Source organism: Capronia epimyces (genome assembly GCF_000585565.1).
Source record: "Capronia epimyces CBS 606.96 chromosome Unknown aczIQ-supercont1.4, whole genome shotgun sequence".
Classification (NCBI taxonomy): domain Eukaryota; kingdom Fungi; phylum Ascomycota; class Eurotiomycetes; order Chaetothyriales; family Herpotrichiellaceae; genus Capronia; species Capronia epimyces.
Window position 1 is genome coordinate 1,912,051 of NW_006912907.1, and position 23,710 is coordinate 1,935,760.

Below are 23,710 nucleotides of genomic sequence, written 5' to 3' on the forward strand. Positions count from 1 at the left end.
GTTCGACTTCAAGTTCAAGTTCGACTTCAAGTTCAAGTTCGACTTCAAGTTCAAGTTCGACTTCAAGTTCAAGTTCGACTTCAAGTTCAAGTTCAAGTTCACCTTCAGCTTCAGCTTCCTGTTTGAGTTGGATTAGACTCCAATCCCAACTTCAACTTCAGCTCCAACTTTAGCTTCCTGTCTGAGCCTGAGCCTGAGCCGCGGACCTGCCGTCAAGAAGTTACCCAGTGTACAAAAGGAGCTGGGTTCGACTTCGACTTCAACTTCAACTCCAACTTCAGCTTCCTGTCTGAGCCTGAGCCTGAGCCGCGGACCTACCATCAGCAGGAGTTACCCAGTGTCCAAAAGGACCTGCCGTCAGCAGAAGTTACCCAGTGTCCAAAAGGACTTGGCTTCGCAGAAGTTACCCAGTGTACAAAAGCCTGGAAGCCAAGTCCATGTACATAAGTAGCCATGACCCATGACGCATGACGCATGACTCAAGACTCATGAGCCTTTGAAACCATGCTGCGAATGGCCTTGAACAAAACTCATAAGCCTTGAAAGCATGCTGCGAATGAATGGCCTTGAATGAAGACAAGAAAGTCATGCCATCCGGTGCATTGTACTGTATGCCAGCCAGTAATGCCAGTCATGCCAGCCGGTGCACTTTACTTTACTGGATGCCAAAGAACCGATAGAGATAGGGATAGTGATAGTGATATCAAGGTAGGTAGTGACTAGTGACTAGCTATTGGTTACTACCTAGTTACTATGTCCATAAAAGTCAGTCAAGCTGCCGAATGAATCTGAATCGTTTCTATTGTATTTTGTTTGACTTCATTAGATACGTAGTAGTGTCGCAGTAAATGCTCAAACTGTCGGTGACTTGACCCGACCGACCCGACCGTCGTTCCATAGCATCCATTCTACACGCCCAGACTGCCCAACAGTATACCACTCCCCAAGTATACCAACGCATCGATATTCGCACCTGCTACAAGGTCAACAATGTATGCGCCCAGCCATACTGCATTGCTTGCATACCCAGATCCATGGTTGTCGCGCCGTCGCCGTGCACATCCCGGTCTTCATGCCCATGCCCATCCACTTCCACATCCACATCCACATACCCAAGCACATCCACATACCCAAGCATACCAGCAGTTGCATCCACACTACCACCACTACCACTACCACCGATAGGATCCATACCCCAATTCCGGTCCAAGCTGTACCCCGTCGGGATGGCAGGATTCAAGTGGTCCGACCCCGACGCCTCTAGAGGATTGACCGAGATCCTAGGATTATCGTGGGTATCGTGAAATCCTCCCAGTCCCAGTCCGAGGTCGAATGGATATGGAGTCCATGGCATTTCAGAGCTGCAATCCTTTCCCTCCATCTGTCTCGGAAGGCCATTTTCGTTGACGTTGTCGTTGCTGTAGCAAAAGTAGAACATTGTGCAGCCGTCGTCCGTGTTCGTGTTGTTGAAAACGGGTCCGGTTGGCACGTCTGAACAAGGCATGGGGAAGCTGTACGCCGGAGCATCATGTCCGTCAGGTTTGTCAAGAGTCGAAGGCTGCGGAGTGGGCGGACTGGTCAAGGCTCCAGAAGTGGACATTGACATGGGTGATGTCCCTAGGGAGCATGGTGATGGGAGATAGCATCCCGACGGTGACGTGGTTGTGGTCGTGGTCGTGGTCGTGGTCGCTTCAGTGCTCGCTTCAAGCTGAGGCTGAGACACAGCAGCGGCTGCTACGATCATTTCTTGCTGAAACTGTTGTCGGCGCACCTCGCAGTGCTCCCTTTCATGCCTGTCATGGAGCGAAGATGTTAGCATGCCACACTGAACCGATGCCACGCTGAACCGATGCCATGCTGAACGCGGCTGCATGCTTAGCCTCTCCATGGATGAGAGCATCCTTACCGATCTCGCAAGTCCGACCGACAGTAACCTCTTCGGCAATATTGGCACGGGTATTCCTGAGGGTCGAGATGTTTCTGTTCTCACAACCGAGTTAGGCGGTCCCGATTGACGGTGTCGACGGGACGGACTAGACCAAACCTACACTTCGGATGTGACGATTTCGATCGCCAGCTCGGCGGAAGCTCTTTGAACAACCCGCGTGCGGGCATTGTACCATCTCTCGGTGTAATCTGTGCGTGCTCATATGATTCCTGAGTGTTGCTCGTTTCTTGAACCGCCGTAAACATAGACGGCAGCGTAACTCCGAGCCCACCAAAATACCGTCCGCCGGACCGCTTGGCTGCGAGACAATCCTGCAGCTGCCGTCGTATAGTTCAGGAGACGATGACGGTTCCACATCGTTGGTGTTGGATGTCAAGATCGTAGGAACAGGCACAGGCGCAGGCAAAGGCACAGGCGCCGGAAACGAGGCTTGATCGGGAGGGAACAGTCGGAGTGCCGGCGAGAAGGCACCATCATGAGTGTCACTCGAAGGCAGTGGTCGGTAGGAAGCTTGATGGAAATGACCAAGGTATGCATCGGAGAGATGAGGGAGCGGATGGGGTCGACCATCTTCTTCCAGGAACAAAGGAGAGATGGGAGAATCCATCTTGACAGGTATCGGATCAATGTCAACGTCAACGGCAACGGAACGGCGTGTGACAGTCAGGGCAAAGTAACAATATGTATTCCGGCCATCCCGGGAACGGCAGGCTTTAAAACGGCTCCGACAATCAAGTATCCCCCCATGCGGTGTCCAACACTCGGTCGGCTAGCACGTATATCAGGAGATATGTTCGATAATGGAAAGGAAGCATGGCCTCGCCCGGCAGTGCCGTTGACCGTCTGCTTCCCTGACCTGGCCAGGCAGGCAGCCCCCACCCAACAGCCGCTCAGGCTGTCTCCGGGAGCGACAGTGTTCGACAGGTCTCAAAGAGGCACTCTATCCTAGCGCACCATGTAGAGTCGATGCATTAGCGTCGCCAGCTCGCAAACGGTGGGCAGATCCTGCCCTTTCGGTCTCCAATGGGCAACTCGAGAAAGCCGGCAATGGAGTCTTGGAGCCCCAAGCCGGCGACATAGTGGGTCGTCGCCCGTCGTTCTGTACGGGGAAATTCTGTGGATTCCGGTCTAGAGTTTGCCAGTCTATGGTTAGCCATTCAGCATCCGAGCAACCTCGTGGACTGGTCGATCCATGTCCCGCATGATTCGCCGGCGTCCGCTCCGACTGTGACCTGGGGCCCGTTGGTGGAGAGAGGCAGAAAACTGGATAGGGTCAGTCCTTTTGCTGGCCCGCAATCATGGCTGTCAACCCGTCCACCTGTGCACTCAATCTCTGCACAAGAGCAACCAGGTCGGCATCATCAGCACTGCCCGAGGCAGACTTGGAATTTCCAGTGCGACCGCCCCGCTCAGGAGTCGCGGCTGGAGGTGTTTCAGGAAGCGCTCTCCGAGTGGCTGACGACTTGACCAAATCTCGAGAACCGTTGAAACTAGACTGCCCTGCACTAAGAGGGCGACTGGTCAGGTGAGGGGCTTTACTCATGGTCGAGTGACGACGAGGGACGAGGCCTCTGGACTTTTCGTAGGCCCAGATCATGGCCACAAAGGGGACATGTGTAACTTTGAGCACCAAGATCCGGATCCGCCTGACGTCCTCCGATGGGAGAAAGAGTCGAAGAGGTCGCAGAAGGGTCAGAGGAAATAGATTGAGCGGCGGCATGAAGTAGGTCAGTCGGCTGGAGGTACTGCTTTCGAGCACGTATATCGAGTATTGGAAGAGATACTCCTCCCGGGCATGGGTCATGACCTGGTAAGCCAATCAGCATGGCCGCCATTGTAGTCGGCGGCTACTTTAGGACGGGGGCGGTCGCAGAACCGGCCCGGACCTCGACCTACCTCTGTCAATGAATTCGACACCAGCGACACCAGCGATGTGATGAGAAGGATGTTGGTCAAACAAACAAAAACCAGCCTGGGTACGACACAGTATGTTAGCAGCGAAGACATGCAAGCGCTCAGGTTGACCTCTCAGCAAGCGGTGGCACCATTGGAAGGGCTAAGCGCCCCGTTGACAAGAGAGGCCTAGGCCTGCGGCTGAGCAATTGCAGCCATCCGACTGGTAATTCAGAGGTGCCGCGGAATGCATACATCAATGGATATCCAAACAGAGGAGAAATCTGCAAAGCCTCCATGTTAGCGTCGATGTGGCCGGCAGATGGTTGATATACCTTCACCGCCATGTCAAATCCAAGATAACTCGATCTGAATGGCTAATTAGTAGGGTCACGTAGTCCGGCGGGCGCAGTTCATACCCGAAGAAGACTTTGACCAAAAGCCATGACATCTCATTAAGCGTCATGCGGTCTCTGGCGAGCATGGTGAAAGTGGTCAAGAACCCTGATTGCCATAATCAGACTAGAGACAGCACCGACAGAGATCCATCAGCCTTACCCAGGTACAGGACAACGATGATGGGCAAGAACTTGCAGAAGGCTTTTGTCTGAGTGACGGTCAGTACATGGCATTGAACCGGGTCAAAATGGAGTTCGAGTTCGAGCTCACCATCTCCTTCAACACTGGAATCTTCACCAAACCCGTCAGCGCAGTCCTTCCGACCGTGTGCGGCACCTACCAAGCTCCCGAAATAAGGGTTGAGGCTCATGACGGAGAATATTCTGCCACCGTCAGCGTGCTCTGCAAAGCAAGACAAGCGCGCTCACCTCGGAACGAGAAACAAGGCCACCATGGACAGAACATCGAATGCCACATCGGTAATGTAATCGCTGTCTCTGACGAGTCCGACAATTCCTGCAGCAGCAGTCAGCTCATAGGGTGGCACACAACAGACGGGCCGGGTTGACGGACGCGTCACCACAAAAGCGGCGCTGACACCGATAATGCCGAGATCCCACAAGGACCAAAAGTCGACCTGGTAGAACATCAAGCCTGCGTCCATGACCTCACCAAACTCATCGTACGCGTAGGCGGCGATCCAGATGTACAGCAGGATTTCGGTGGGGGTGATATGTTGAGGATTCCGCTCCACCAGGACGGCATAGTACAGCAGCAAGAACGAGAGGAAGAAAGCGATCTGAAACGCCTTCTGGTATTTCGGCACCCGGAGGCGCGTGAACGGGTCTGCAACGTGTTTGTTGTACGCCCGAGGCTTCTTGACGGCGTGGACCGACAGGGATTCCCAGAAGATGACATCGCCGTTCCAGATGTCCTCGACGATCTTCTGCACCGGGGCTTGGGACAGAAACTTCTTTGCGTTGGCGATGGCGGCGATTTCCAGCGCGCTCATTCCGGCCATCATCTCCTCGACCTTCATGCGCGGGCCGTCAGCTCGATCGTCGTCTCGATAGGCGATGGTGGCACGCGGGTTTTGCACGCTAGCCCTCCGAGGAGGCCGGAGCCCGTCATACTGGCCGGAGCGCGGCCGCACGAGCGGCGAGCGTTCATCAGACGCGCCATCGTCGTCGCCATTGCTGCGGTGGTCGCCAGTTGACTCTGCTGCTGGTTTGTCGTCGTCGGCGAATTCGGGCAGTTCGTAGAGAAGGTAATCGATCAGTTCCCTCTCCGACAAATAGGTCAGAAACTGCCACGCAACAAGTTCACAGGCAAGGCCCCTGCTCTCGTTCAGCGCCGAGTCCGAGAGGTCGGAGTCGGAATCGTTGGTGAACAGGTATCGGGCGGCCAACAGCGCAGCTACGACGGCAGAATGGTGGCAGTCCTCGCTCAGCGTGGCGATCAGCGGTCTCAGACTTTGGCCGGCCACCGTGGTGCGCAGTTGTTCGTAGGTATAGGCAGCATCGGTGGCTTTGGAAATGTAAGAGGACAGTTTGGCCACCACATCAGAAAAGCTCTCGTCGGAGTCGATGATGGGCACGTCGTCCTCCATCCATGGGGCGCCCTTGGTGGATCTGGGGGTCTGGGGGTTGGTCGGGGCGGCCATGGACGAATCGACGTAGGATTTGAGGTTGAAGGGAAGACCGCGCGGACGCATCAGACAAGAGACAAGAGACAAGAGACAAGCTGGATATCAGATCATTGACGCCCTGTGCCCACAGACCCCCTACCTAGGTACTGAGCGATAGTGAAATGGTGAAGGAGGTCAGTGTAGCATTTCCAGGTCCCAGGGGTTGTTGGAGTTACTATATGCGGATCTGCGGTTCAAGCCTCACACTTGGCCGTAGCCTTGGCACACTGGTATACGGCGAACCGTCTGAAAGCTGATATGCAATTTCAATTTCAATGTCCACTCCACCTACCACTCAATGTCAATCATCACCGTCCCTCACCATTACTCTCACCCTCATCCTCAATCACCCCAGTGGGCAGGAGAAGGCGCGGACTAAAAATCAACCATGGAACATCGACATCCCATCAGGCCATGAAGCCCACTCTGTCCTCGATCGGTTCTCCACCCGTCGTATCTTTGCTTTTACAGTAGGTGCCTACTAACTGTGGCCCGGTCAACGGAGATCAACGGCAGGTCTAATACTCTGTACAAGAGTACTCCGTACATATAAGAACGCGTCGACCCGGGGTGAAAAGTGAAAGCAGAGGCAATTCTCCATATCCTTCCACCGTCGTCGTCCTCAACCCTGCTTTCTGCACATTCGATCCCATCGATTCTTTCCACAATGTCCACAACCGAAAGCACGTACAACAGATATGCCCTGAACATCAAACACACCATCCCCGCCCGCTCCTCCGTGGCTGTCCCGTTGCGCAAATCCCAGACTCTGACCGTGATCAACACACACGGCACACAGGTCATTGATTTCTGGGCTTTCCAGATACCAGCATCAGCACCGGTGTCAGCATCAGAAAGAACCACCTCCAAAACAAGCGTCCCAATCCACCACTCTACATCGCACACCCGTGCCTCAACCCTCCATCTATCGCCATTACCCAACGACATCCTCGTGACGAACCGTCGCACCCCGATACTGAAACTCACCAGTGACTCCACCCCCGGGGTCCACGACACCCTGATCCCGGCCTGCGACCGGGCGCGGTACACTGAACTCGGCGTGCCCGAGGACACGTACCATGCCAGCTGCGTCGACAACCTGCACGCCGCGCTGGCCACGCTGGACCTGGTCCTCCCTGACGGCAGCACCCCTCCGGACCCGTTGAACTTGTTCATGAATGTCCCCGTCGTCGTGCCGTTGGCCCCTTGGGAGTCCCCTTCATCTTCGTCCTCGTCCCAGTCGCAGGTCCGACCGGCCGGTGCCCGAAACAACCCCACGGCAGGGGCGGAGCTCAAGTTCGAGGCGCCCGTCTGCAACCAAGGCGACAGCGTCGTGTTCGAGGCCTTGATCGATTGTGTCGCTGTCATGAGCGCCTGTCCACAGGATTTGGTCAAGGTAAATAACATGGAGCCCACCGAGGCGCATTTCTTGGTCCAGGGGTAGCCTGAGCCTCCCAACTCGCAGCAGGCCAAGTTGTGGGGGAAAGAAAGGTTCAACGACGGCGACCCGCCGCAATCGGACAAGAAGACATAACGTGTCGCTCCATCACGAAAGAAAGGGCTGAATCAGGCGTTGCTTCATTGAATATATTATGCTAGTCACCACGCTGTAGTTCTTTTTGCTTGGTCGTCAGTACCCCAACTTCGATGCCAGAAACAAGTGCAAATGTCCAAAGTATGCGACGAGTCGTTCAAGACCAACCAATCATCCTCATCTAATTGCATCGACCGCAAACAAATCGCCCATCCAAACTGCTCCCATCTCCAACAAATCCCGTTTGCTTTGACTTGAACTGTTGCTGCTTGTAGCATTGCTCAACTGCAAATTGCCAATGTCGCACCAGTTGTTGATGGGCAGGCAACTGAGATATTTGCACCACGAACACGTATCGTGGTACTTGTAGAAGTTGTTCAGCAGCAGCACAAACGCCACCAGAGCCCCGATCAATGCCCCCGCTCGGAATAGCCACCATGCCCACCAGAGTGGTTTGCGACCTTTAAAGAAGCCAAGAGGTTGTTTGGCGAATGCGGCCACGTTTGCGGTTGCTATCGTAGGCGTCGAAGTGACCAACATGGGATTCTTGGGGTTGCTGATGTCAAGTTCAGACCCGACGTTTCGGTACGGCGCCCCAACTTCGCCGGACCGTTGGCGAAGAATATTGGGGGAGTGCAGCAAACAGATGCCAGCGGCAAGGCCCATGAGGAACCCTCCAATGTGAGAGAAATTGTCCAGTCCCGGTAATAGACCGAGGACGAAAGAGATGACAACATCTACCAGAATCCACATCAAATCCTTGACGGGATGCGGTCGCTCATTCCAGGCGTAGATCAAATCCAAGAGAACCAGGGCCAGAATGCCGAACAGACAGCCCGATGCCCCGGTCGAAGCGATCGCCGAGGCCGCGAAATTCCCGCCCAAGACAAAGCCAAAAATGCCGGAGCTGAAATAGACCAGGGCAAACCGGATGCTGCCAATTGCCTTTTCCATTTCCCGGCCCATGGTGAGCTGTAAAAGAAGGTTGAAAGCGATATGAATGAGTCCCGCATGTAGGAACATGGGCACAATGAATCGGAACCATTGGTTGGGATGGTCGTTGTTGAGCCCCGAAAATCCGCAGAGGGCCTTGAGATCACAATGGTTGCTAGCCGCATCCGCGTCCGAGGTGGTGGTGTTTGGGCATGGCCAATTCACAGGTTCCCCACTGTCTTGAACACCGGGCGTGACGCGCATGCAGGGCACAAAACGTGCGCCCATGTTAATCTGAACATAGGTTGAGGGACCGATCATGGGATTAAACTGGGGATGGATCATAATAGGGGAGCCAGTAATGATGGCTAGGTTATAATCAGCGTCAAATCTGGGTATGACTGTAGAAGCACTCACAATTCTTAATGATCTCCACGATGAAGACTGTGATCTGTACCAGGCTCAAGGTGTATACGACCCAAGGTATCTTGCCAGAAAACCATCCACTCTTCTTCTTCTTCTTCTTCTTCTTGTCTGATATCGGGCTCAATTGAGGTGGGGTCGGGGACTCGGGGGAGGGAGGATATTGAGTCTGCTGGTTGCGCCAGTCATAATCATCTGGGGTTGTATTGATTCTTGAATTGTGCTTTAGAGGTATGGGATCCGAGTATTGGGTTTGATGGGAGGGGTTATTGTGTTCGTAGAAAGCTGTATTTGACGGTTCGGCATTGTATGTGTGAGAAAGACCGGACTGATCGAAGGTAGGAGGACTCTGCCCGGAATTGTACACGAACGCTGTGTGAGAGAGCGGTCTATTGAATCGAGGTTGGGAGGACTGGGACTGGGACTGCGCCATGTAGGATTCGCGATAATAGTCGGTGGCCGCCATGATGTGGAAAAGAGCAAAGCGAATGGAACTTGGTGTTGAGGTCGAGGTCGAGAACGGTCCGATCAACGCATTTCAGAAAGGGGACTGCAGATGCTGAAGAGAAGGGCGCGGGTTGGATTAGTCTTGTGTGATGTTCATTCCCAGGGTCCAGGGAGCGTGTCTCTAACAGAGAACGAGAAAGACAAAGACGATGCGCATCCGCAGGGGGTCCGATGAAGTGAGGGCGTAGAATCAGGATCCACAGATCCAAGTGAGTGACTATGGTACGGCCAGCACCTTTGAAGCTGTCCGAGATGACAGGTGCCAAATTGGCGGTGCAGATTGCAAGGGATCGAGAGTCGTCGTTTGAACTTTGTTGTCAGATGTTCGAGAAAGAGGGAGAAGGTCAACGCCACCAGGTCTGGATGCTCCAAGCTGCACAGGTCAGACAGTCAGCTCAGTCCAGCGTGGTCAAAATAATATGGCTGGTCTATATTGGGGATTGCTACTCCGTACACCGTACACATACGCGTGGTCCGGCCGCGCACGAGATGAGGTGGCTGAGACACAGCCACGGCTGCGGTGCAGGCCCCAGGGCGCAGTTTCAAGTCAGCGTTCAAGTTGGAGCCGGTGCGAGCGCCGAGCCGACTGCCCGACTAGGCTGCTTAAGGCTCAGGCGTGTCTCAGGATGCAGGAACAAGCAAAGCGCAGCTCCTTAGGCTTCTCTAGCCACCACTTACGCCCAATTCAGGTGCCGGGGCTTCTCTGTCTGCCTCCTCACTGGCTCTGGATTTCCCCCTGCGTGTGATCTACAAGTAGCCTCGTCACTAATCATCCGTCTTGTGCTTCCTTCGCTCGTGACTCCATACAGTCACTACAGATAGAGTCCATGCTGCAAATCTAATTCGTACCCCTGGCCTGGATTGGTTTACGCGAGTAGCCTCGTCAGGCTCTGGCTGGCTCTCTAATACGGAGTACAGAGTACAGAGTACGGAGGACGGATAGTGATACCTCCAGCTGTATTGAACGAGCATCTGAGACAGCGACCGGCACTCGGCATTCGACGGGAGCGTGTAGTCTTGCAGGACAATGACAACAACTCTAGAAGCTGCAGGAAGCCAGATGCAGTCTGATGCACTTTGTCGGGCGGATATTGTATTATCAATGCTAGTCATGTACTCAATACCCGGTATCTAGTATATGTGGATGCTGCTGTCGTGGAGCTCGTGGGTGTCGCCTACAAAGGCATGCCTGGTCGTCACTGGACTGTCCAGATCTACTGCTCGGTCATTAGCTGGCCAAAAGATTTGTGCACGGTTTACACCGGCACCGGCGATAATTTGAGGCCTGTGGTCTTCCAAAAAAGGCTCCATGTCGAAGGGAGCTGGAGCAACGCGTGCTTGCTTGTAGGTCATTGTCGTAAGAGGCGAAATACTGAACGTTCGGTAGTGACGGGATCTACCCCGGTGAAGCGGGGCTGAGGTATGATTCGGTCGTATATCAGGGGTACCATCAAGAAAGGGGCGTGGCCTTGTAGGTGCAATAGAGGTTCTTGAAGCATATCTGCTTTGATGGTAATTTGATCAGCCAAAGCTGTTTGTCTTGATGGTGTTGGACCGCTGGTCTCGTTCTTGAGATGGGTTGCGGATTAGCTGCAACGTTTGCCAGAAGGTCGAGACCGAAGTTTGATCGTAGGCAGAAACAGGTTTAACTTGCTCTTCTCGCCATTCGAGGTGCCTGTCCTTCGTACAAATCCGCCTCTTTTGGCCAAACTAAACCTTAGGGAGGCATATGAAGCCATGTCCATGAGCCGCGTTGTCATGAGCACAGTTGGTGTGTATTGGACAAGGAGCCGGTCGCGTAATATTTTACTCGACACAGGGTGTTGACGACGAAGGGCTCAACCCCCCAGAAGAGCGCGTAGAGTAGGGCGATGAAGGCGACGATAACCATGGTGTTGAAGATGAACTTTTCCGTGGGCGTCATGACATAGACGCCGAAGGTGACCTCGTACTGATAGTAGCGCAAGCGAAGGTAATTGGAGACTTTGGCCGGCATGGATATCCGTGGCTTCCGCAGGTGCGACGAACTGGAGGAGGCCAACAGTTGAACTGCGGCCATGGCCATGGGCGAGGAGAAGTAGTTGGCCGAGTTAGGAGGTGCCGAGTCGATGAAGAGCGGGAAAGGTTCGAGAGAAGAATGTTGAGGGTGTTGGTTAAAGTCGGTGGCCATGGTGAAGCCTGGAGGGAAGAACAGACAGGCCGGAGGAAGTTGTTGGTCCGCGTGATGCCGGTCTGGGTCGTTGCCAGGTCAGTGGACTATATTCCGTATTCTCTTTCCATCCCACGGATGCTCGGAATGGGCTCCAGGGCGGTCTGAGCGTAGATGGCGTACACTGGCAGTCAAGAACGGTGCCGGCTGGGGACGAGTTTCTGTGCAACAGCACCGCGCGACGCCGAAGCGAGCTGCAGTGGAGAATTCACCGCGCGGCACGGTGTTAAGCAGCCTTGATATTGATGCTCAACTCGCTAAACTCAAGCAGTGGATGGGGCGGGAGACGAGGCGAAGGGCGGATCTTCGATCTCTGCTGGATGTGAGGGAGACGGACGGAAGAGGACGGAGGAGGATGAGGCGTACTAATTGGTGGAAGAGGGAAGAAACAGAAAAGGGAAGGAATAATGGCAGCAGCTAAGGTAGATACCTAAGGTGGGCATCCGTACGGAGTACACTCTATACAGAAGGACCATGGTACTGTCAGGACTCCGCAGTGGTAGAAGGGGGGCCAAGGAGCCTCCCAGGTCTGCCGTCGTAGTTCTTAGTAGGTACCAATTATGATTATGCGGAGGTGTTAATGTCATCAGTATGAGCAGGCGGCTCTCTCGGATATGCTAGCCGCCAGACCCGGCAACGGGTTTAGTCAGCCTAGTCAGCCTAAAGACCTGGTATTACTGTGATTCCGTAATAGATGCATGTTAATTAAGGCACTTTAGTTACATCTCAGTACGAAGTACGGATTCTGATGTAAGTGAAGTGCCCCGGAGACTCCGAGTCTTTGCTTCATAGAATAGACAGACAACGCCTGCCCCGGATGTTGCGGCTCGCTTTTCTGTGTCTTCTAGTACTACCATTACTGCCAGGGTACCCTATGTTCGCCATTCGGTCCCTTCTCGGGCGTGACTCTGGTGGCATGAACACCATCTCACCTCGCTGCTCGAATTGGAGGACAGTCTCGATTCTCAGATTCCTAGTCCGTCTCGCCCGCCTCCATTTCCATCCCCGTCTCCGTCTTCATGACCATATCCATCCATCGGCAGTTACATTGACACCGCCAAGTGTTCATGCGAGCAGCTAGCTTTCAGAAAAGACGGGACAAAAATTCTCACGGGTCGTGCCGCCTGAAAGCGCCTGCGCTATGACAACACAGAATATCAATATCCACACGTAGCCTTCCATCCCCTTATTCGCTGCTTGTTCATCATCACGGTGGCGGCAGATTCAGATCAAAATCTTCACGGTCGTCCGCAGTCCGGCCGATGATACAGTTCATCTCATTCGCCACCACCAGCCCAGGCGTCCGGCTTGCTGTCCGGTGCGTCTCCAGATGAGCAAGAAAGGCCCGCAGCCCGGTAAAGATCGGCGTCAGATTGGCACTGGTCTTCCTGTCGCCAAAGCTCCCTAAGGTCGCCAGCTGGGCGGTCAGAGTGTCGTCCACCCATCCCTTGGCCGCGCCCTCCGCACAGCAGAAGTAGCAGCCAAATACGTCGGTGCTGTTGTCCAAGTCGCTACTGGTTGCCTTGTTGAGCACGTGACTCTTTGCCAGGAACGCCCACCGGTATTTGATGCCTCCTTCAGACATTCGCACTCGTGTGTCAAAGGTCTTCTCTCGCTTGACAGCGCCTCGCCCACCGCTTGGAAGCGCCGTCGACACTGCCGCAGGGCCTTCAAAGTTGCATTTGGTGCATCGGAAGAAATATGCCTGGCCCTTTCTTTTTCGGTTGTGCTCGAGCGAGAATCCCTTTTTTCGCCCCCCCAGTTGTGTCCGGACCGCTCCTTTGCAGAATCCGGCCAGGTTTGATTCGCTTGGTAGATTCAACTCGGACCTGGCTATTTGCAAATGTGGCAGAGTGGGTGCCCTCATGCTAGACTCTAAGGGAGGCCTGCTTGGGGTTGATGTCATCGAGACTCCATCCGACCAGCTGTTTCCCTGATGCCCGACAGGCGATGCTGGACTGACGAGCGGCACCGTCTGCTCTTTACTCACGCCTGGTACGTCGGGCTTGACGTAGCGCGGCTGCCATTCCAACCCTGAGGGCGCAGACTTATGAATCGCTTCCGCAATCCCGGGTGGAAGCGCTCTCCTCAGCGTAAAGGCCCCGAGCTTGGACTCAGTCGAGCTTGAGGAGCGTATTGACAACGGTCTTGGGGCTGGAGGCACTTGAGGCACCTGGAGAAGGAAAGGTCAGCTCGGAGCATGATGAGGTCCTGCACATACGCACTCTTGCCTGCGAAACAGGACCAACAGGGCTGACCCCCGATTCTGTTTCCGCCTCGCTGGTCTGTCGTCGGACAATAGGCCCACTTTGCCACTGTTGTCCATAGACCACTTGTTCTGGGTAGTATGCCCGCTGCATTTGTGGCTGCCATTGCTGCTCCAGTTGTTCCGTGTGCCTTCGGTACAGTTGCGACTTTACCGGCGAGCCGGGAGGGCGACTGCGCGCCTCGAGGTCCACTACATACTCCAACGTGCTGTAGTCCGGGTTGAGAGGTACGGCGTGACTTGAACTTGGTTGTGGAGCCGGTATCAGCATTTCCTGTTCGCGCGAGTGTGTCTGGAGGAGTGATCCATCATCGAGTTCGTAAATTTGTGTTACCTGGGGGTGCAGTAGACGACGGGGTCCATTTCGATCTGAAACTGTCCCATGAACCCTTGGTAGCGGCATGTTCTGCGGCACGCTGTTGTAAATATGTGCGGTCGGAGGCTGATAGAAACTTGACTCCCGAGGAAAGGTCTGTCCTTTCTCATCAGGGCCTTGGATTGGGGATGATGGCGTTGGTTTGTAGGCCGGCGGAGGAACTGCATTGGGGGGCGGGATGCGTTCGTCAACGTGCTGTAGATTCCCGACACCACCGGACGTGTTTTCCATGGCACCCTGACTAACTTGTATCTGCGTAGAGCAAGGGAGCGCTGGGACGTTGTCTTCACCAGGAGTGACGCTTGTCGGGTGTTCTCGCTCATTCGAGTCTGAGAGAGCCGAGTTCAACGAGATCGCTCTTTGCGGCATAGGGCCGCCCGATGCTTTGCGATCATAACATATTGCTGTTCTTGAGCTATATGTCGTGTGCGAAGTCATCGATTGGTTGTCACGGTGTCCTCCGCCGAGAGAAGAGTGAGTGCTGCGGCTGCTAGAGTGCGTCAAAGACTCGGGCACTGGGGTCTTGCTCGGCTCATCGACAGGTGGCCGGGAAATCTGCTTCATCGCTGCCGTGGCTGTCGACATGCGTTGATAAAGCTGACCTAGACACACCGTCGCGTTGACGCGGCTATCATCCGACATCTCCTTCAATGAGTGGAGGTCAAGAGAGACCTCGTCCATGTAAACCTCTCGCAGATGGGTAATCACCGCCTGCTGCAGGGTGATTAGGATGTCCTTCATCTGCTCCCGGGCAACGGCATCGCCCCGCGCGTATGTCTCGCCAAATCGACGGGCATCATGGTCATATTGGCTTTGAACTGCAAACGCTCCCAGCGAGAGGGAGTCCTCGAAGTCTTTGGTCAAATGTTCAGGTAGGATAAATTCCTCCGATGTCTTCTGCTTCTCTTTGAGTCGCCGAAGTTGTTTTGCGGCATCGCGGTATGTTCCAGTCACTACATTGAACCCAACGTCAGTGGGATCTCCCAGAACATGATTGTATTGTATTGAGGGCGAATTGAGCACGGGACGTAATTGGCCTACGATACGTGTTGATCGAGGCTGCCCAGCTGCACGCTCCGCCGCTAGAGTCGCACCAAATAGGCTCAGAATCGTCCCCAGGTACACCGTCCCTGACCTGTTTTAACCATTGAAAAACAGCAGCATTTGTTCAGGTGGTTAGATGGACCAAGGCTTCTTGACAACGAGGTAAGATATTGTCGAAGTTGGGGGCGCTCGCAGATGGCAGGGTAGGGGCTGTTTCCAGGAGGTGGCACTGGTCAAGGCAGATGGGATGGGGGGAGACATCGACCGAGCTAAACTGACCTGCTTGAACACAGGCCTCGACCGACATGACGTCCATGGCTTCTAACCTTGGGTTTTAAGGAGAGGTCGTTGTCTCTTGGCGGCAAGAATGGAAAGACTGTTGAATCAGTGCCAGCTCATCGAAACGTCTCCAGCACATTCAGCTGTGGACCAGGCCCGAACGCAAGGGGCAAATGCGGTAAGGAAGGTGAGTCGGAAAGAGAGATGAGACCAAGGTCGAGGGCATAATCCTGCTCTTGAGGATTGAGGCTGAGTCAAGTTATTGGATCCCTGACGAAAGTCCCAAAAGGCATCGCTCGCGCCGAGGTCGCCTTGCAGACCGCCTCCCTGCACCTACGGATGATGCCTGTCTGTTGCTCAGGTCAAGATGCAGGCCAACCCAAACGGGTGGTTCGGTTGCACAGAGTCGGAGGTGTGGACAGGCCTTAGGGGCAATATAGGGCCATATGCCCTGGTTGGGCTGGACGGGGCCTGGCTAGAAAGAGATAAGTGTTCAGACATGTCGCGGCAAGGTACGCGGATACCAACGGTGAACTGCTGGCATCTGAAGGCCTCTGCGTATCAATGTCCATCAGAACACGAATGTGGCAGGCGGCTGAAAGCATGGTGCAGGTTGGGGGTCGAGTAAAGGCACCAAGAGCAGCGAAAAGGCCTCCCCAGCTCCCTTGACAAGTGGGTGATAATTGGTCAAACTGCTCCTTCAACCCCCTTGGCTTGCAGGTTCGAGCTCTTGGGCGAGAAGATTCAGGCTCTGTTAATGGCTTAGTCGAGCGCCCGAGCTCTCCAGCTGAATCAAGAGCGTCGGGGGGTCGACCTTGGGCGTGCATCTAGACCCCGGCCCCGGAAAGAGAGACGATGGGAGAGCCACTGGCACGACTCCATGTTATCGGACGCCGACTAGGTGCCGACCATCCAGAAGGGGACCCTGGTCGTTTCCTCGACTTCTGGTTCGCTGTGAGATCGCGAATCAGCCATAGCAATGTCCATGGCCCCGGCCGCTCATCGGCCATCCACGTGTAAATAAAGGACGGGCCTTGTTTCACACGGTGACGCCAAAACTGCGTGGAATCCAAGGTCGGCCACATGCGAACAGGAGCCAATCGTGCTGTCCTTGTCGGAATGTGCAACTCTTGAAAAGCGATGTTCGGATACTCCGTACTCCGTACTCCCTAGAAACATCAAGTCCACAGACCGGTAGGCTGGAAGAAGATCTTGGGCCAACCACGAGCCGACGATAGACATGGTCTGAGGCGCCACGAATGCAAGGGTCCGGGGTTTGAGCCGGGAGGCCATGTTCGCTACATTGGTCCGGAGTGTCGACTGTCGCGTCGTCTCACGGCCGAGCCTTGCTGGGAAATGTATATATGGATGGCTCGCTCGGACAATGGCACGTATTCATGGCCTTCCTTCTTGATCCAGAGCTGTACTCCGTACGCCCTGTCCTTATCGTCTGGAGGAACTATCAAGCCTGCAGAACGGTGAGCAAGAGGCCTTCGACACCAGCGACGCGATTGAAGAGCTGTTTTCGACCCTGTTATAAAGACTGAAACTCGCTCTTGACTGTTATCACCACTCGTAGCTCCTAAATCAAGCGCCACATCTTCCTTGCCCAAGATCCTCACCGACAGTGGCACCACATATGCAGGTTGTGCATCTGCAGACCTCTAGAGTCGATAGTCTTAACTGCGACATGGTTTCATGTTGCATCCGGTCAAAGTCGTCAGGGATAGACACCATGCAGGTCTACCGTGACACAGTCCAGTTGTCTGCCATACCCATGGTTCAGCGGGATGGCCTAGAGGGTCACAGATGCTATGCGAGGATGTTGGCTGAGACAGCTCTCAACCACTGTGCTGGGAATATTGTGACCATTTCCGCGAAAAGTGTCCTACATTCGATTGTCAAGGCAAAAAAACCCTGTCGTTGTCAATCTCAATATCGGTCTCGACAAATAGAATGTGGACTGGCCGCCGAACCACTCAGGCAGTCAAGAATACAGGGAATGTCAACTCTTTCTCGCGCAGCGCTCCATGGGTTGGGAGTAAGCCTCGGAGGTACATTGTGTGGACGTTCGAGGGCCGGTAGAAAAGCCGACTTTGGTGTGAATCTAGAGGGTATATTGAAGGTGAGGAGCAGCGTAAAGAGGCTGAGTAGCATGAGGATGAAGATGAGTGGAGGGGAACTGGTGCTTTTAAAGCGGCGGTCTGAGCCTGCGGGAGCGCGCCCACATGAACGCGCCGTCGATTTACCATTTATTACTACCTCTTCTCCTCTTACGTGCATGTCGGTGAGATACGCGTCCCAGTCAGATTCTTGACCAACCGGCAACGATCATACCATGTCCTCGCGGACGCCCTAGATCCTCAAGTATCTGAACGACCGTCTGACGACCATGGAGGAAAGCACAGTCTACCCTGAGTCGAGAAACCCTCTTCTTGACCTGGCAGGTCAAGGCTCGTTTGGAGTGTCGCCGTTAGAACAGGAAGTCCTGGATGAGTATGAGAGGCTGGCGAAAAACATGAAAGAGGTGCGTCGTCGACCAGCAATCCCCTTTGCTTTGAGGGAGTCCCTCTACACGCCTCTGTCGCCACGACACTTTGCCCAAGATTAAGGTCGCATCTTGAGAGCGGGACCTCTTCCGACGAGAGATGAGGCAGGCACACCTCGTGCCGGATCGAGTGCCCGTTGTGATCCTGGCTTCTCGTGATCTCTGCTTTTCTACTTCTCCTGGCGATGTTAGCTGACAGGCCCGTCCGACTCAGCTCTCCTCTACCCTAGCATCGCTCTCAGGCGGACCAATCACGCTCGAGATCGCAGAGGGCCTCCGGCTGCTGGAGCGGAAAGTGGCGAGCGTATACACGTTGATGAAGGCCAGCGTCTACAGTATTGTACTACAGCAAGGCCAACTGGATGGCATGGACGGAGAAGGGTTCGATGGAGACGAGAGCGCTCAGGGCTGAGCGGTTCCTTGAGGCCCGAAAGCACGACTTTATGACAAGCAAAATGCGACCATGAGAACATGTCGAGAACATCTTGGATGCAACCCTCCACCTCGGTTAGTGGATAGATTGATCAATCTCTTCGGAAAGATTGAGACGCCAACAAGCCAGTGAGCTCGACACCTGGCAACCTCTGCCGCTGCATGTGTGACAACAGAATCATACAAAAGCCGGTTTGATTTTAATGTACAAGTTTCAAGTCTGTCCTGCATAGTACACTTTTCGAACATCCACCAGCTTTTTGCCCCGAGCTCTTGCAATGTCCTCTGGGTTCTTCTGGCTCAAGAGAGCCTCGACGGCAGCCTTGACCGTGTTCATCGGATTTCTCGCCCGCGTCACTTTGGCGGCAAGATCTTTGATACCGGCGCACTGGCAAATTTCCCAAATGTACTTCTGACAGCGGAGACCGAAACCTATGGCAGTCTTGTTAGCCCCGGGGAATTGTGTGTCAAGAAGAAAGGAAAGTACCTGGTGGTCTGGAGTAAAGTTCCAATTCCGTAGCACTGACTTTGCCGCTGACATCGCCAAAAATGGTTCGATCCTCATATCTCAGGATTGGGGTCATGTTTCGGATGGCACGGTATTGACTTTGAATAAGAGCCTCAGTCACTTCGGCCGCTTTGCCTTCCCCGATGCCAATCAATCCGTTCTGGTTTCCAGCAACGCTGAGAACGTATGTCTTGCTGATTTTTCCCAGTCTGGTCTGATTTACTACCTGATGCATAATGACGGTTTTCACACGCAATCGGGAGATTTGGCGTCGATCGTATCCGGTCATCTGCATCAGTCTGACCAGTGCCGGCGACGGTGGCTCTTCCACGACCACTTCGTCGCCCTTGGTTGTCTTCTTAGGTCGGGGGGTCTCTGAGATATTGGGCAAATCAGGAGCCAGGGCAGTCCGGGGTGCTCTTTCGGCCTCTTCACGTCCCACGGTCAACCTAAGGTTCTTGTCGAACTTGTCCCATAATGTTGGATCGAAGTCGTTTTCATGCTTTGGTGCAGGGATCTCTTGCATGAATTTGATCAAATCGTCCTCCAGTTCGTCCTCCGTCTTTAACCTAGACTTGTCGTCGATGTTTGTCCAGGGCGCTCGCACCGGCTTGTCGACCACAGGGTCTATTTTTGTCAGGTCATCGTAGTATTTCATCTTCCAGGGATCTGTCCGCAGGCCCGTTTGCTTCTCCAGTTTCTCGAGGTCGATCAACTTTTGAGCAGCCTCAATGGCGGCGCGTTGCTCGGCCGAGTAGTGTTGTGGGATTTGGCCATTTTTGGACGTAGGGAACTCTTTCGCAGCTTGTGTGATGTTCAGGTCATTGCTGGATGATTTGACGCTGGGAAATCGAGGTTTCCTTTTTTGATGGACGGGGGACGAATGAAACTGGCGACGGGCGACGGCGGCAGGGCGGGAGGACCGAGAAAAATGGCAAAAGACACACTCGGAGGATCGGAGGACGCTCATCGTGTCGGATACAGCTCGCAGGCTGCGACACGACAGACGCCTTGGGGGTGTGGAAGGGGATGAAATATTTCTCTGCGCGTTCCAATCGAGCTCCGATCCAACTTGATCGAGAGTCCGCAGTTTGGCGCATCAAATACGGAGGAGCATCCAAAATACATGTATTGTGCTAGTACTCCGCAGCAGTGGGAGCCGCACTGCGCAGCCATTGGCGGACTGGAGCCTTGGCGTTGACGAAAACGCTAGTCTCCTTTGGGCGATTTACCACGTCCCTCGCATGCTGAATTCTGACCACAGACTCTGCCCTCGAATTTGTGTGGCCTTCCTGGGACTTGGCTGTTGCTGACTTGGTCCTGCCAGTGGTTGAGAGAGTCGTCTTTTGGGGAAGCATTCATCATGGCTGATATCACCTTGACAGGCCCCTTTGCAGTTAGACGACCCTAGCTTCGACATCTTGAGTATCATGAAACAAGACCAGGCCGGCTAGATTGGTATTGTTCTTTCTTGATCGGATATCGATTTGCTCGAGATCGGACTACGTGGACGGAATCAAGTGCTCTTCCATACTGGCTCCAATATGGAAGGTCAGCCTCGCTTCGTCATCGGGCACCACGACGCTAATAGGCCCATCCCGGTGACAGTCGAGGCGATTCAAGATGCACATGCCGCAGATGTAAGATCTTGACAACGAGCACATTGTCGTCTTACCGCTGATACAAAGTAGTATGACATGCTGACCAGTCCCATTACAACGCCACATTTCCATTCTCGAGTGCTGACCCTGCTCTCGGCCTCTCTCTCTCACCACTCGGAGGAAGACATCACCAAGACCAAGAACGCGTCTCCCGTCACCGTCCCCCCTCTCACTCCAGTCGACACTCCGCTGACTCCGGATGAGTCAATCAGCCAAGTTATCGGTGTGACCAGTTCCTGGATCGACCTGAGCTCCCCAGATCCTATCATTGCCGATGTGTCTCGCCAGGTTCTGAAACTGGAACTTGCCTACGCTGCTTTTTGTGGTATCACCTACGCACTGATCCCGGGCCCCCGCCTCCGCGGGCAAGGGGCTTCGGAGGCTGGCGTTGCCCAGTACGCGCGAGCGATCATGGATGCATTGGCTCAAGGTCCCTATATGCAGCTCTACATCTGGCTGCCAATGATCAACCACTCGGACGACCAGACCGATGAGATGGGCGATCTAGCTCCGTTCGCACGCCAGCCATTCTTGGATCCCGATGATGGCCAGACCCAAATATTGGATTTGTTCGGTTCTTGGGAGGCCTGGGACATGATTAGATCGATATGTAAATATCCTTCTCGGTTATGCGTAGGTAAGGATCATAAATTTCGGGTGTTCAACAACAGCCAGGGCCTTTGCCTGGGGTTTGAGCATCTTCACTTGAGCTCTTTTGCTGATCTTCATCTAGCCTTGGCTATTCCCAAGCTCCTCCCGCCAGTTCCTATTCAGTCACGGTGGTATTCAGAACCCATCCGGCTTCTAAGCCTGGACGCCAACACTTTTTCGAAGAATGCGAAAGGCTATCCTGTGTTGTCTCGAGCACACCAAGCCTTGGTTAGTCGCTTTATCCGCCTCCGCACGGCGCCATGGTTTCTTCTTTGCGATGTTGGGGCGGTCCCTCACAATATCACAACCAGCACCGACGGGATCCATCCCCTAGCGCCTGGGGCGGCCGATTTTCCTACGATCGTTGAAGCAGCGGAGACTGGACACTTGAAAGACCGAACGCCTCATCTTTCGTACATGCGGAACCTTCAAACAAAACAACCCGAGCAGAACACACTGGACCGTTTCGGGGCCGGGTACCAAGACTACCTGCAGACACCACTGCAACCTTTGACGGTGAATTTGGAGAGCATCACGTACGAAGTGTTTGAAAAAGACCCCATCAAGTACGCATGGTACGAGCGCGCCATTGCCCGGGCCCTACATGACTGGATCGAACAAGGCAAACCCACCTCCAACCCTGACGGTCGTGTGGTGGTGGCGGTGGTGGGCGCCGGGCGAGGTCCGCTAGTGACTCGGGCCCTCAAAGCCAGTGAGGATGTTGGGGTGGAAATCGACATGTGGGCACTGGAGAAGAATCCTAATGCTTTTGTGCTGCTTCAACGCCACAACGAAACCCTGTGGAAGAACCGGGTCAATCTGGTCAAGTCAGACATGAGGAGCTGGCGTGGTCCAATCCAGCTGCCACCGAAGGCGAATCCACCCAATCGGATCTATAACGTTGAGCTCGAGCGGGAGAGCGACCTGGCGCCTGGAGCAACAGAGGACAGGAATGACCATGAAGGACAGCCTACGTCGGCCCGCACGACATTTACCGGATCGCCGTCTCTGGACTCGACCTACCTTCTCGCTACCACGACACCTACATCGACCGCAACACCATATAAAATCGACATCCTGATCTCCGAACTACTGGGGTCGTTTGCTGACAACGAGTTGTCTCCTGAATGTCTTGACGGAGTGCAGCACCTTTTGAATCCGATCCACGGCATTTCCATCCCGGCCTCGTATACCGCACATATCACGCCCATTGCGGCGCCCAAGCTGCACGCCGACATCACGCACGGGATGAGCAGTTCGAATCCCGACGCAGCAGAGATTCCTTACGTGGTCATGTTGAATGCAATCGACTACTTGAGCGCCACGACACCGCCTGAAGCCCCACAGCAAAGCTCACCAGCCGAGGTACTGTCCAGAACTCCTCTCCCCTCAGAGGATCAAACTGACCGATATGTTAGACACAGCCCGCCCCGTACTCGAAAGCCCATACGCGGCAACATACACAGCCGTCTGCGACGACGCCTCCTTCTCCAGTTCCCGTGATCGGCACGACGTGGTCCTTCCAGCACCCGAACCCAGCGCTGCCCAGTGGCTCAGCCTCGTTCTCCGACCCCAGCTCGCACCTACACTCCGAGCCAGCACCGAGCAATGCACACAATGCGCGGACTAGCACATTGACATTCCCGATCGCCAATCGCGGGACGTGCCACGGGCTTGCCGGGTATTTTGAAACCGTCCTGTACAAAGGCGTGGAATTGTCGACCAATCCGAACACGATGGACGCCAAGAGCGAGGGAATGATCAGCTGGTTTCCAATCTACTTTCCTTTGAAGGTACGTTACAGATTGGCATTGCATGTCTTTGTGTCGTGCGTCTTGCGATTCCTGTACTTTTTGCCGTTGGCGAGTTTGATTCCGGTTCGTTTTCACGCTTTTTTGTCCGCTATTGCTGCCGTCTGCCTTGATCCTACTTGAATTTGAAGCATCTGTACGGATTTGGGTCCACACGTCCCATGTGCGTCTATCGAGTATTGCGGCCGTGGATGTCAGAGGCCAGGTCTACTTGCTCCTGTGTCGCCAAGTCTCCCCCAAAGCTACAGCTTGGCTCTCGTCTAGGAGTCTCCGCACCGTGACCATGGCTTCCGACGGCATCTTCTCAACTCCATGTCTCCTCCACCTCTAGGAAGGTGACATTGGTTTGTGGCCGACGGATCATGAAAGCTTCGGATGACCCTAATCCCGCAGCTTCTCCTCCTCACATCTCTTCTCACTATACCGTCTGTCACGAAAACTCATCACACCACTTCATATCAAACTCCTGCTACTACTGCTACTGCTGCTACTCCTACTACTGCTAGTGCTACTGCTACTGCTACTGCTACTGCTACTGCTACTGCTACTGCTACTGCTACTGCTACTGCTACTGCTACTGCTACTGCTACTGCTACTGCTA

The 23,710-nt window shown here is 54.3% G+C and overlaps 9 protein-coding genes across 9 annotated transcripts in view; 3 read left to right on the forward strand and 6 right to left on the reverse strand.

Moving 5' to 3' along the window:
- Positions 1-908: 908 nt before the first annotated feature.
- Positions 909-2,555, reverse strand: A1O3_05318 (uncharacterized protein; the record flags this gene model as incomplete). Its single annotated transcript, XM_007735443.1, has 5 exons — positions 909-973; positions 1,027-1,793; positions 1,864-1,980; positions 2,049-2,136; positions 2,228-2,555. 5 exons carry the CDS (start codon positions 2,553-2,555, stop codon positions 909-911), a joined length of 1,365 nt encoding a protein of 454 aa, XP_007733633.1.
- Positions 2,556-3,221: 666 nt separating this feature from the next.
- A1O3_05319 (uncharacterized protein) lies at positions 3,222-5,903 on the reverse strand (the record flags this gene model as incomplete). The annotated part of the gene is made up of 10 exons (XM_007735444.1): positions 3,222-3,755; positions 3,845-3,920; positions 4,097-4,125; positions 4,177-4,210; positions 4,261-4,345; positions 4,400-4,448; positions 4,511-4,531; positions 4,581-4,623; positions 4,669-4,756; positions 4,814-5,903. 10 exons carry the CDS (start codon positions 5,901-5,903, stop codon positions 3,222-3,224), a joined length of 2,049 nt encoding a protein of 682 aa, XP_007733634.1.
- A 691-nt stretch (positions 5,904-6,594) lies between these two features.
- Positions 6,595-7,371, forward strand: A1O3_05320 (uncharacterized protein; the record flags this gene model as incomplete). The annotated part of the gene is made up of 1 exon (XM_007735445.1): positions 6,595-7,371. One exon carries the CDS (start codon positions 6,595-6,597, stop codon positions 7,369-7,371), a length of 777 nt encoding a protein of 258 aa, XP_007733635.1.
- Positions 7,372-7,638: 267 nt separating this feature from the next.
- A1O3_05321 (uncharacterized protein) lies at positions 7,639-9,283 on the reverse strand (the record flags this gene model as incomplete). Its single annotated transcript, XM_007735446.1, has 2 exons — positions 7,639-8,762; positions 8,812-9,283. The coding sequence occupies 2 exons, from the start codon at positions 9,281-9,283 to the stop codon at positions 7,639-7,641; spliced, it is 1,596 nt and encodes a 531-aa protein (XP_007733636.1).
- A 1,797-nt stretch (positions 9,284-11,080) lies between these two features.
- Positions 11,081-11,494, reverse strand: A1O3_05322 (uncharacterized protein; the record flags this gene model as incomplete). The annotated part of the gene is made up of 1 exon (XM_007735447.1): positions 11,081-11,494. The coding sequence occupies one exon, from the start codon at positions 11,492-11,494 to the stop codon at positions 11,081-11,083; it is 414 nt and encodes a 137-aa protein (XP_007733637.1).
- Positions 11,495-12,740: 1,246 nt separating this feature from the next.
- A1O3_05323 (uncharacterized protein) lies at positions 12,741-14,916 on the reverse strand (the record flags this gene model as incomplete). The annotated part of the gene is made up of 2 exons (XM_007735448.1): positions 12,741-13,706; positions 13,759-14,916. The coding sequence occupies 2 exons, from the start codon at positions 14,914-14,916 to the stop codon at positions 12,741-12,743; spliced, it is 2,124 nt and encodes a 707-aa protein (XP_007733638.1).
- A 2,974-nt stretch (positions 14,917-17,890) lies between these two features.
- On the forward strand, positions 17,891-18,452 carry A1O3_05324 (uncharacterized protein; the record flags this gene model as incomplete). The annotated part of the gene is made up of 2 exons (XM_007735449.1): positions 17,891-18,025; positions 18,261-18,452. Coding segments are annotated over 2 exons (327 nt in total), but the record flags the coding sequence as incomplete, so codon positions are not given.
- A 240-nt stretch (positions 18,453-18,692) lies between these two features.
- A1O3_05325 (uncharacterized protein) lies at positions 18,693-19,956 on the reverse strand (the record flags this gene model as incomplete). Its single annotated transcript, XM_007735450.1, has 2 exons — positions 18,693-18,910; positions 18,966-19,956. The coding sequence occupies 2 exons, from the start codon at positions 19,954-19,956 to the stop codon at positions 18,693-18,695; spliced, it is 1,209 nt and encodes a 402-aa protein (XP_007733640.1).
- A 574-nt stretch (positions 19,957-20,530) lies between these two features.
- The window catches only part of A1O3_05326 (protein arginine N-methyltransferase 5), a gene marked incomplete at both ends in the record, with an annotated part of 3,586 nt that continues 406 nt past the window's right edge, over positions 20,531-23,710 (forward strand). The window contains 4 exons of the mRNA XM_007735451.1: positions 20,531-20,626; positions 20,678-21,284; positions 21,381-22,663; positions 22,717-23,091. Coding sequence (XP_007733641.1) covers positions 20,531-20,626; positions 20,678-21,284; positions 21,381-22,663; positions 22,717-23,091 — 2,361 coding nt within the window. The remainder of the gene's footprint in view (positions 20,627-20,677; positions 21,285-21,380; positions 22,664-22,716; positions 23,092-23,710) is intronic.